Below are 13,397 nucleotides of genomic sequence, written 5' to 3'. Positions count from 1 at the left end.
TGGCTGCTCCCTCCGACTAGCAGCTCCGTTTCCTCATTCATCACTGCTACTTGCCTGCTCTGTGGACGTCCGCGTATGTACATCGATGCAAGGGACACGCGCGCATACTCGTATTCGCATGCATATGTATGGAAATGCTGAGATGCGCTCGAGCACACTCTGCAACATGCGTTGTTTACCTCCCGACGTTTAGTAACGCATATTGACCGCACATCCACGCGACAGACGGTTCCAAGATTACTCCGTGATTAGCAGATATCTCTCCAAGGTGAATACACCGTTCTTCCGTGATCGAAAGCAAAGTAGCCCGAATATTTAATCGACGAAATCACTCGCCAACCAGTTAAAATATAAACAGCTCGCTGAGAGGATGTAGCATGGATTTACTAGGTTTGTGGCTTATAAGTTGAGTTTGAGTATGCCTATTACTGAGCACGATTACATCCAATTATGTCCTTGCTACTACGGATCTCTTGAATCAAGGAAAATCGTGGCGGATTTGCCGTTTCTGTTTAAGATTATTTATAGCGTTATTCATTGCCCTCAACTGCTTGAATCGTTGAATCTTTATCCTCGCAATCCCAAGTCATTTAGCTTCAAACGGTCTTACATCGCTATTTATTCTCGCTGGTTAATTCTGAATTTGCGAATCCCATATGTAATACTGCGAACTCGTATTGCACTTGTTAAGATTTCTTTGGTCTTGGCATCTGTAGTTTCAGCAATTCAATTCAAACAATTTGGTAAAGGATACTACGACTCGTTCGTAGTATATGTACTTGCTTTATAGATAAGTATAAAACGACAGAAACATTGCAAATGCGGCAGGTTTTGTTCAGAGAAACGGAGAATTGTACGTTTTAGCTTAAGAATCTAGGCGCATGGTTCTCGCATAATTTCGCCTTTAAAAGACACTTTAGCTTGAGTTTTTAGCGATAATCGTACTTGAAACGAAATGGCTCGGTGTGCAGAGTCGAGTTAAATATTTATCAGAAATGCTTTAAATTGCCTTTGGAATTCAACACACTGTCGCATCATGAGAGACACCGAAGATTGTATTCCTTTTCGTTCCTTCATTTCCACACGATGATCATCGCCTTGCTAGTTTCTTCACGTAAATCAACGAGTAATGTAATGTATAATATTCAGCAGTCGTAGCAGTCAGCAGATTGCAAATTAAAGTATCGAATAGCGGCGCCGATCGACACCATAATACGCGAGAATCGCAGTAATTTTCTATCTCGTTCGATATTCGCTTTTTCGCGTGTCTGTCGATTCACTCGTCAAGCATCTCGTTTAGACATCACTCGCCCAATTTTATAACCGCGTTATATCGTTGTTGCTAACCGTCGCGCGCAATTTAGCAGTCGCGATAGCTGAAGTAGTGGCAGCCGGCATTTCGACACGCAAGTTACCAGGAGAGAACGATAAAGATCGGATGGAATCTTTGTCTTCCTAAGAGAAAATGCCACCTTTGTTTGGCGCACCACCGTTTCTCCTTGAGCTCTTACTTTTTATCTCTTTCGGTTTTTCCCGATTCCGAACTGAAATTTATTAAATTAAAGGAATCTACAGGAGTTTCCCTTTTCCAGTGGATGCCTTGTTTTACGATTCTCAAATTCATCGTCGAAATCGCTCGACGACTCGTACGTACACACTTCTTGGGCTGGGTAAATGTCAAAGAAATTTTATCGCTCATTCTCGAGCGACGACAGATCTTTCATTTCGTTTTTTTTTCTTTCTCATCTCGGCGAAATGTTCGAACGAAGAAAGCCCAGTAGTTGAAAAAAACGTTGGATTTGTTGTCGATTCTCGGATTGGAATTGGAAGGTTGGACGTTTGTGTTGGATTCGGCGTAGCATGCCGGTACGAGTCACGTTTGCTTACGACTTGCCCGATTGGACGCTCTCTATTCGAATCGTCGCGTTGCGTCGTTTCGTTCGGCTAAATGGCCGACCTCGGTATTTACGCGCACGATTCCGTCCGAATTTGCACATCTTTTACAATAAACTTTAGTCGTTCGTTCCGCGAACCGTAATTCTGTTTGGCTGAATCGCGGAATTAGAGAATCCGATCGATCGTGAATCGTTGCCTAACGCTTTGTTCATTTCGAGATAATCGAACCGTAATTCGTTTGGATGATTATTAAAGCGGTCATCGAAAATACTTTTTCATACAGAAATTGACCGGTTAAAGCGGGGTCAGTGAATTCTCTTTCCTACGTACCAGTCGATTAAATGAGGTTTCGTTCGATCGCGTTTAATTCAATTTATTTGCGTCAATCTAGAGCAAATGATAGGTTAGCTGATAAGCACAATGCAAATGGCATTTCATTTCAGAACAGATTAATAATCGGTATCGTATCAATTTTTCTTATACGTTTTAGATTAAAATTGGACCGGAACGCGTTATATGTTTAAAAGTATAAAAAATGCGTTTAATACTTAAATACTATATCTATGTATTCTTTCGAAACTTTTCTCCCAAACGTTGGAAAATCAAAGGACCCGACTATGACCTAATACTCGAACAACACGCTAATGAAACGATAAAAGAAATGATCACGCAGCCGAAGTTTAATTTGGTTTCGCGTTTAACCACGGGCTTCGCTACATCGACGTCTGGTCGATCGCGATGCAGCGAAAAGTCGTACGTCGAAGCTTGCCTCTAAAATTCGTTGATCGAATGTTTCTCGTTTGAGGTTTTCATTTCGAATATATTATTGCTCGTCCTCTTGTCGTTTGTCCGCTTATTGATTTCTTGTCGGCCGGTATTTGTTCGACGTGGCGTTGACAAGAAGGAATGAAAAACCGCCCAGGGGAAAGAAAAATCGGAGCGAGATCGTGATAAACGTGATTGATGAGCGACCGTAGCGATCGGTTCGAATTTCAGGGCAATATTTTCGCGAGACCGCGGTCGCGTCATCGTAGCCGTACCATTGGATTATCAAGCTAGTTGAATTTGCATTCCTCGATTAGAGGAATATAACGATAGCTTGGGCGGATTACCATCTGGTCGTGTTCTTGCCACGGTAGTTTATCAGCTGAATTAGACATCGACAATCGCTGCTTCTCGTCAACCGGTCGCATCGGATTTTTCATTCGCACGGTCGAAATCTCGCGTGTTGTCGAGATTGCTTCTCGTGTTCTCTTGTGTTTGTTTTCGGCTTTCAAATTCATCGGTATCAACTATTCTCGTTTTAATGGAATGGTTTGTGACAGCGACAGTTCTTTTTCACGGATTTCGAGCTAGACGAGCATTAAATTTTTACGGTTTCGCGCGACACCCGAAATATATCCGACCGGCTCGGCCAGAAATTACTTTTCAAGCGGGACGACACTTTCGGATAGCCTTTGGCCGCTTGACAATCGGCGGGGATTCGGGGATCCTGGACACGCAGCTGGAAATTGCTTCGGTCGAGGAACGTGAATATAACGCGCACATAACGTTGACTTTTAAACCAGTTGTGCGAGATTATGTTTATCATGGAATTAAAAATTCACTAGGTACGAGGCAGTTTTCATTTTAAGCGCAAGAGCTGCTAATGTCAGACGTTGTATTTGCCTCTTACGATAGCGTAAAAATCGTGGAAATTGAGGCGCCGCGGTCGACTTATTTAAGCGAACGTCTGCATAGAACTTTTTTCCTGAACGAACGTTAATAGTCGCGAGGAAGAAAATTAAGTATGCGACACACTATGTTTCGTAAAAAAATATACTCTTTCTACATACACCCAAAACCCGGCAAACATGCGAGGTATCGCGATACATTTGTAGTCTCCATTCTCGAGATTCCACTGCCAGAGATGGTATTCATTGTTGGGAAATTTCTATCGGAGGCCGAGTCGATAGAAAAATATGCAAAGCAGATATTTGGATATCAGCCGATGCTTCCCACAACTAAAAAGAATCGAAAGATCGGATTGCGACTGGACGTGATCCCATCTCGAACTTTTTGCTTATTCATCGATCACTTTATCAACTACTCCGCGTTCAGATCGTGTACGAATTTTTTCTGTTTAATATTCGAAATGGTTGCCGACCGGGAATAATGTATCGCAAAGAGTAAAAGACGTCTTTTGACGAAACACGTTATATCCATTGCGCTAATTGCTGCATTTTTGCATAAATTGTTCCTTTTCGTCGTTTGATAGATATTTAATTTTCTATGACATACGATGGACAGCAGTGAACGAACCTTTATTATGCAACTTCCATTTCGTTATCGTTCACAAATATCGCTGTTCGGATGAAATATCTTTTAGTAATGTATTTTATGTACTTTACTATTTCCGTATAATCTGTATCGGCAGATTTATCGTGGAGAATATTCGCAAGTTGCTAAACCTGAATAACGAAAGGTGATAACGATCTCGAGAAATGTACGAAGAACGGGATAAATGAAGAAAAGATCTGAAGCATCGAACACGACGTGGTACGTAGGAATCGGATAATTGTAAAATGGAATTAAAAATTCTCGGTGAAGCGAAAGGCGCTAAAAAAATACAATCGATAAGTACATTTTACCATCTTCGTTTCAACGTACTTTCCGTTTCGTTTGTTTCATAATTTTACAGATGCTTGTATTTCGCTCGTTGATTGCAATCGATCGTAAGAAAAGAAAAAATCTTCTGTAACGCGCATGAAATACAACGCAGAGATAGAGATAAAGAATGCCGGGTTGGAAAATTCATTCCCCATTTCCTGAGTTTTTATCTGTGATCAATAATAGAGGTCGTCTATGAAGATTAATATTTAAAGTAGAATTAAACTCACGTTAATTATCGCTTGTAAATCGTCTTCGTACGATGGTCGGTATATTTAAGCCGAGCTTAATTCGAAACAATGATGATACATTGGCTGCCGTGTCGAATAATTATTAACGATGACGATGATAACAACGTTGTGCTTCGTAAATTTCGTTATGCAATGTAGATAGTTTTTTGTTTCTCTTGTCTCGAAACATTCGTAATTACGAACGTTTGGCTGTACGTTTGGACACGTTAATAATTAACATTTTCTGATGTTTCAGATTTCACATCGAAATGTAAAGCCACGGTTAATCGACTAGTAACCTTTGTGCAAACGCGTTGCGTGTAAAAAATGGGAGAAAGAAAGAAAGAGAGAGAGAGGATGCATTAAATGATTAAAGGACCTCCAAACGCAGGAAATGAACCGGTTCGACGGGACGACGAAAACTGGTCGAGAAAATCTTGTTTCTCATTTCCGCTGTATCCGTGAGATGTGCACGATATCGCGAAAGATGATAAACTCGGTTGGATCAGTCAGATCATGGAACGAGTTTCCCGAAAGGTAGCTAGATGTTTCATTCTCGCAAGACAAGAACGTCGTGTTGTGATAGTCAGATAGAAAGTGGCCGGCGATTTTATAATTTCCATACTAAGATGACGTTGAAGAAATATCTTTATATATTTTCAACGCAATGATCTTTCATCCTTGCACGAAGCTTTTTGATAAGTTTGTTAGATACGCGGCTGTAACACGAGCTTAAGTTTTTCCATAAACTACCGCCGAAGAAGAAAGCACATATTCGATTCGCTTTGATGAAACTCTCTTCGACGACATACGCATACATATTCGGTGGCTGTTGTGTCGTGTCCCCATAACTGTTTGCTGTTTGACGTATACCAATGTCCAGTTAGCAAATTCCTTCGACAGGACGGTTTATTATTGCGTCGCCAACAAGGGGAAACTCTAACGAACAGGATAACGGCAACTGGAATAAACGCTAACACAGACGCGTATTTCATTCTTGATTCCCGCGATATATATACATAGTCGCGTACGCGAGTTATGGAAGGAACACTCACAGAATCATTCTCTCTCTCTCTTTCTCTCTCTTTGTTTGAACAACACGCAGCTCCGGTATTGGCGGCAAACCGAAAGTTGTCGACCGTCAAAGTCTGCGTAGCCAATCAAAGTTGTAGGACGTCGCGTCGTTAAGCACACTCCGACGAACTTATCGCGTTATATAACGGAATAACAAACTATGTGCTTTCTCTGCCGTAGATACATATCGAGCTTTCAACGAAATGTTGCCTTCGATAGGCAGACGTTTGATTTCGTTATCGTATGCTATCGTATTTCAGTCAGAGAGGAAGTTCTATCGAGAAACTCGTTTCCTTTTTCCCGAAATATTTAAGTTTGCTTCGGGCAGACTAATTTTACTTTCGACCCTCTCTTTTGTCAAAGTTCACCGATATAATAAAGTTAACGAAAGCGAAGTGGCAGACGCAACATAGCGAACAATGTTCTATTACGATAATAGATTTAGTGTACATTTAGTGCAAAGCGATAAGGTTGCTGACTAGCGATGGCCTGCTGCGCCTAGGCACTTTAAACTTTACAATATTAATTTTGAATCGGCATTCGTTCGTGTAGCGACGTACCTCTATTTTTGCGAAGCCCCCTTGCGACTACAATGCACATTCTTCGAGCACGAGTGAACAGAATATATGCGAAAGACAAGTTTCTCTGTTTGATGTATTTTAACAATATCGTACAGAGAGGGCAAAGCAGCGAGTAGAACGCAATAAACAAAGACAAGGAATGTCCTTTCGGAGTACGCATTCAAACGTCCGTTTCTTGTTTCGGTTTGTCACGCAGTTATGCCGTAGATATTAATTAGATGCAACATGGCTTATATCTCGTCTCTGTGCTACGTTGGTTCTGTCACTCTAGACGGGTCGCGCTGTTGACCCGAGTTCACAATTTCCGAGAGACGCGTTTCAAAACTTTGTCTATTTTGCGCCAGTAGGAGCGACATAATTGGTGAGTAGCGTTGCATCTACAGCGTGTTTACTACAGGAAACGAAAATTATTATTAGTTTGCGAGGTTCCATACGACGTTGTTTAGTCGAACTCGTTACTGGTTCGAGTCGTTTTCTAAATCGTCAACTTGCCAATTATAACTATTTATAACGAGTTTTATTGTTTTTACAACAACCAATGCAGCTAGCGGGTGTTTAATGAAACATCTGAAAAAAGGAAGAAAAATAGTGTACGAAAATGGTAAAATGCAAGAGACTGTCGTAAAGGATAGAACGATATGCAGAGATAGCCGAGTATCTATACGTAAGCATGTAACCGTGAGATTGTAATTAGTTTTGGCAAGTAAAATCAATGGCGAACGTTTATCGCGCGCAATAATTTCGGGTACAATGGACTAACAGAGACCGCTGCTATCGCCTCGTAATTGAGCAGCGGGAAGTCATTTTTCTTTCTTGCCTATTTTTTCGTCTGATTGCGACGAGATCCTGTTGCGATAGAGTCTCTTTTTACAGATGGAAACGATCGATCGAGGGAACGTTGTATTCGACTGCCGTGAAATTGCGTAAACTTATACAAACGGAATAATCGGTTTGGAAGCTAAAAACAACAAAAACTAAAAGCAACTGGAATTAAAAACAATTCCTACGCCTTCGAGAACGTATCGGATAAATTAATCGGACAATGTTAGCAATTTTCTGCACCATATTCCTCAAATTTCCCTGGAAGTTGCGAATTTCCGAAGACCCTGGTGATCTACGAACGACAGAGAAGTAGCGGACTGATCGCGTTGCCGAAACGCGTATCAGTAGACAAACAGTGGATATTGACGTAGATATCCGTTTTATGCGCAAGCCTTTACATTTCTCGTCGCGTGTACGCATATGCGTTTTGTATATATGTACTTTGCATAGTAGCATGCACAAGGTTTACCGTGGTACGGAGGCGCGATCGCGTTGGAGATTCGATTGCTCGCGTGCATGAGAGTGCGCGTGTACCCGCGCTTCCGTACGGACACAAATATGCGATACAGCATCGTCCGGTAATGGAAGGCAGGAAATAGCTTTCCGGCAAATGAACACGCGCTATGCCTCGCATTCCACTCGGGACGACGGTTTTCGCGTGACCGAACAGATCGTTAACCACGTGACACAAACGATGCCATTGACCCATTCTCCTTTACCTCCTCCCGCCAATTACGATTTTCTCTTAACGTTCTCCGGATTTATACCAGTTTATGGACAGAGTTGATTCTTCGGTCGCGAATTTTCCAACTAATTCACCGTGACTTTATATCTCTTGCTTTCGATTATTATCGAAAACGCTGGATTTCTGCATCATTGTGCTCCGGCCTGACTGATCGAAACGGCACTGAAGGTTGGTTTAATCGCAGCCTAAATCGATCGATGTCTTTTTTCGCATCGCTCGCACGCTTTTCGAGAATAACCCGTAACGAGATTTTCCAATCGTTACGATGTCACCAGCGAAATCCACCGGTAGGGTGGAGATGCGAGCTATGTCTGATGAAGCACGTATCGTTACCACTGACAGCTCGAGGTTGACGTTGATAGATACGTCTCTGTATCGTTAGCTACGGTAAACTGTACAGTTATGGGCCACTTTATAACAATAATGGCCAGCCATTTTCTCGACGAAATGCTCGATTTTACAAGGAACATCTCCCGTTCCCGTTCCTGCGCGCGGATTATGCAAAAATATGGAAACGATTTACGCGACGATTCTTTTTGTTTCGGCGCGGTGGCTTGCCGCGCCGCTAACGATATTTACATATGCATGCGCGAATTCTTATTCGTATTTACCAAGGCCAATAGCCTCCGTTTATTTCCCGCGAACGTGAAATTTTATTCAGGTGTTTACGCGGTTTGAAAGAACTAACCAGCATCGATAGGATCGTTGGCTATGCTCTCGTAAATAAGTCGAAAGCTGTTTACAGAGTTACGTCGATTATTACCGGTAGACACCGACGTGGTTGAACCGTAACAAATATAGCGGCCAGCTTTCTGGAATTTTCCTAGAATTGTTATCAACATTCCGGACGTTTTCTGCCATTAACTTTTTCGATATAACGCGCGCACGTCTTTGCTAAATGGAAAGCATTCGAACCTTAATCTACCGCTAGTTTGTAACGTTATTACAGGATTATTCCGATCGTGACCATCATTCCATATTCTCCGAATTGATTCTTCGCCGTGAGGAATTCCACTGGGAAGTCGCTATTGGAATTGGCGTATCGATTCCACCGAGGCTCGACCAAAGGTTTATTAGCAGAGTTGAACGTAAGAATTTAACGTAATTTCGCGTTCTTTGATGGTGAAATAATTTCGTTGTACCATCGTGGGATACATTTTTTATCCGACAATTGAGAAATTATCGTGTTTCATTCGATCGTTTGTTCGTCGGTGTTGTCGCTGATAAATAACCAATACATTTGAAAATCGGACGATGCAAAATGGAAATGAAGGCGAAAGCCTGGCGACGTGAAGTGTGTTCGTAACGAAATTGTCGTGTAGGTTTCGCAAAGATATCGCGTAACCACACGCCATATGATTCGTCCTATTAATGCCAAATTCCCACATATATGTATGTATATCCTGGAAACAAGGATAATAGCGGATGCATCGAGTGGCCGATCAGACACGTAGTCGTAAATAAACGGATAACGATAGCTCGTATCTGGCTTACGTTATGCAGGTAAACGTTGGCAGGACAGATTGGCTGGCATGTAATTTCGTAGTAAGGCTCTCTCTCTATACCAATGCCGTTCTCGCGATTGCGTGTATGCCAGTACGTCAGGGAAATCTATCGGAATCGAATTAACTGAGAATCATACCATTAGAAGATCCTTGCTACGAGTCCAATTATTCCATTAGGAGACAAATCAAGGAGAACCGATATTGTGCCTTTGTTAGCTCGCAACGGAATATACTCGCGTGTAGCGAACATGGATTAATGCATATTTTGGTTTATTCGTTTGCAGACTTTCCTCGAGATAAATTTGTTCAATTTATACGGTGTATAACGTAAACATATCGCGACAAATATTTCGCTTGTTTTGATGTAATTAACATCTTAGCAAAAGTACTTGAGGCGAAACAATAACGGGGGTGGTACGTTTCCGCGAGAAACGATTGTTAGACGAGAAGTCACCTATCTTACGGACCCCTCTAAGCCGGAGACATTTAACTTTCTTGGTTCTAGCTAGACCTCTCACCGTACGGGTATCAATTTCTTCTAAATTCCGATCGTATACCATGAACCCTCTTTTGTCCTGGTTAAAAATTCGAATAACGAGCTTTTCAAATTTATTGAAATAATTGAATCGTAAACGATCAAAGGTATGCTTTGTTATTTGTTATTTGTGTGCCTGGAATCTTTACGTTTCGTAATTTCAACGGTAACGGAAAATACCAAGAGAATCGCCGGTCTACTTACAGTGTACTTTTAGCTTCCATCGTTCTTCGATGCCGGCGTCTTGTAACTTTGGATTCGTTGCCCTGCACACGAGAAATTTTCCTTCGTCTTCGATCGACGGTGTCCATTGTAACACGCTGACGCTTGTTCCATCTTCCTGAAACTGATCGGAATTCCGATATAGACGTATTTTATAGATAACTAGTCGAACGAACGATCAACCTCCTGCAACGTACGTAACGTAACGTAGAAGTCGGGAAGGCGAATAAAACTTTTCTATGCGAACGTCGCGATAGAATTTGCCAAGCCAAGTCTCGAATCACCGCGATATTGGCTATACTCTGAGAAATCCGTCCTAATAATTACAATGCGGTCTCTGACGATGGAAATTTTAGAATTGCGCTGAATTTCAGAATTAAATCTCCATGACAACCGTATTCGTTCGATGGAATATTGTCTTTTTTCTTTTTGTTCTTTTTCTCCCTTTTGTAGGATGTCCTTGCTCGATCTTGCATCATTTCCTTTCTAGTGTCAGTAGCCACATCGATTCCTATGGTTTTGTTTGTCGCTCGGAAATCGAGAGAGAAAAGAACGGAAGAACCGTGACGCTACGTGAGACGAGCGGCATCGAAAAACTCGAAAATCTGGAAAATCTCAAATTCAAATGTTGCATCGGTGGCAAGACGAGAGGTGTATCGACCAAAACGAACAGGGGCCACGTCGGACAAAAACGAGCAACGTGAATTCGCGATTGTACAAAAAAAAAAAAAAAGAAAAAAATTCGATATATTTTTTAACACAAGCTAAAATGTTTACCCGTCGGATTTATAGCGAGTAATATCGGCGAAATTTTGGAATGGCCATTCGCTTGTAAGTTTCGAGGGTAGAACCGCTAGCGTGTGCGTCCTTTACACTTTTATCTGCCTAGTTAATGAGTAATCCACCTAGTTGCAATATATTTTTTAACTCTTTTCCTTTTTCCTTCTCCTTGCTTCGAAAAGTTGATAGATTCGTGATAACGAAAACGGTACTCGGACAACTCCGAGGAGAAGAAAAATAGATAAAGAAGGAAGAGTAAAGGGTAGTTCCGCTATAATTTTCGTTGACAATTTCCGCAGGCGATGAGGGAATAGAAACACGGGAGAAATTTTCGCGAACTGGTGTACGCTTGCACGATAAAACTCTATGCTTAATAACTAGTCCTGGATAAAATCCAGGAAACTAATAATACGCGACAAATTTAAGCTTAAAGCGTAGATCCACGGGGAAAAGCCAGTTGTGTCGTTGTATTACTCGAAAATCGGTCCTCGGAGATGCATCTAGTCGCGTTCCCTGCCTTCCGGGGATTTGTGAATGTGCAGCTACTATAGCGGGAAAGAGGGCGAAAAAATCTGCGATTCGTTATCGGATCGTTCAATCCGTCTACGATCTTCGTCCTTTCTTTGTGTGCCATGAAAATTAGTCTGCTAATGGTACTGGATTGACGGGTTTCCGAAAAAAAGGTGATAAAATATCATGGCAAGTATAAAACGGTCACGGTCGACTCGAGTTGGATCGTATGACCTAGTAACGCTTCTTCTATGCACCCTTGCATTCGTTTCGCCGCAAAAACGACGCGACGCCAGGTAGATTGCTGTTTTTCCTTCTCCTTTTCCGAGCACAGCTTCCTTGCTCCTTTGTGGCTTCATTTTCCCCGACCGTTCCCGTTTTTTCGCGATACAGTCGTGCGTTAACGGAGTATATCTGTTCTTTCAACATTTAATTCAATTTACGTTCCTACAGCGGCATGAACATTTCAGTAATTTTTTAGCGCGATATTCTCTCGTACATTGTCTTGCTTTTCTATCGTTCGACGTTTGCCTGATTGAGATATTTGAAAAGTCAACAACGTATCTTGGAGAGGGACGCTGAAATCTCGTTAGGAGTTGGCGTTGAATCGGGAGTATTAATTAGGTTTGCGCGGCTTTCCAATGACAAATGGTAACGAGAGTTACAAGGTGACGATTCGCGAATTGCATCGCGTACTGGCGTAAAGTTAGGCGAGGCGAGGCATGACGAGAGGAGGAGACGAGAGGCGAGGTAACGTGACGCGACACCGGCTATTATCGTCGCAGCTTAGCTATTATTCTTGTTGTCACCATCTCGAACGGAACGTACGACGTGTAACGATCTTCCTCGTTTCGACTAATGGATTCTACGAATCAGGTGGTGTCACTCCGGTCACCGCGCACTTGGTTGCTAACGTTCTCGGCAAGTTCGCTCTCTCGACAGGTACAAAGTGGTGCGGCAATTAAACGCGATACGTATCTGCTTTCGTCGAGATTTCCTTCGCTACCTTCTGGATAGTTGGGCGTTCGACGTACAACTCGTCGTAAATCGGTTCCGATTCGAATAGTCGTGGCGTAGTTCGAGTAAGCAAAAGCGCCAAAGCTCTTTGAGAAGAGAAGGAGACGGTCGGGAAACGTCATCGTCATTCATAATCGCTGGAAATTCTGCTCGTTAACGCTTTGATCCGCTGCTATGTTTTCGAAGCACTCTTTCTGCTCGCGTTACGAGCTTTCGAGTCGCGGACGTTTCAATGGCGGAAATACAGCAGCCTACACAAAGATATCGTTCCGTTTTCGCCGACGCAGCACTACGACCAACGGTTTCGCTTCAGCCTGCCAAAACGCCCTCGTAAGTCGTCGACAGTTATCCCCCGTCGTTTGGAGGATCGTTAAACCTTGCGTCTACATTCTCCTACTACACTCTTAATGATTTTGCTATGGATCTTTGAACCGAATCGAAGTTCTTGATACGTATTATTAATTATCTTTGGCGACACGCCCTAATAACGGGTCACGTACGACTATTGAATTGTCCACGGCTTCGACACGTTCGTTTCCAGGTTACATTTGTTCGAACATCATTATACGTGTGGATTCAGTGACGGTCACTGATGGCTTTGCTATCAATCCAGATGTTCCTAGATGGATCGATAGCAATTACATGGATGCACCCGGTAAATTATTATCAAACCGTCTGTCATATCCATGAAACTATTAATCTAGGCGTACTGATAACATTGACGTGACGATAAATCATCGGAGTCTTGTATTTTCTATGAATATGGCTACTCTGACGTTCGATATTAATTTCTGCGTTCAGTGTCGAACAAAATGCGAAACAATACGTGAA

At 42.2% G+C, this 13,397-nt stretch overlaps 1 protein-coding gene across 4 annotated transcripts in view; it reads right to left on the bottom strand.

Annotated features, from left to right (window-relative positions):
• The window catches only part of LOC100643569 (nephrin), a 99,775-nt gene that overhangs the window by 20,397 nt on the left and 65,981 nt on the right, over nucleotides 1-13,397 (bottom strand). For all 4 annotated transcript variants that reach the window (XR_007224202.1, XM_012308772.3, XM_048406196.1 and 1 more), the window contains one exon: nucleotides 10,242-10,383. Coding sequence is in view for 3 of the 4 variants with exons in the window: in XM_012308772.3 (XP_012164162.1) it covers nucleotides 10,242-10,383 (142 nt within the window). In the remaining variant the exon portion in view is untranslated. The remainder of the gene's footprint in view (nucleotides 1-10,241; nucleotides 10,384-13,397) is intronic.

Source organism: Bombus terrestris, chromosome 5 (assembly GCF_910591885.1).
Source record: "Bombus terrestris chromosome 5, iyBomTerr1.2, whole genome shotgun sequence".
Lineage (NCBI taxonomy): Eukaryota > Metazoa > Arthropoda > Insecta > Hymenoptera > Apidae > Bombus > Bombus terrestris.
This window is presented reverse-complemented; position numbering and strand designations above follow the sequence as displayed.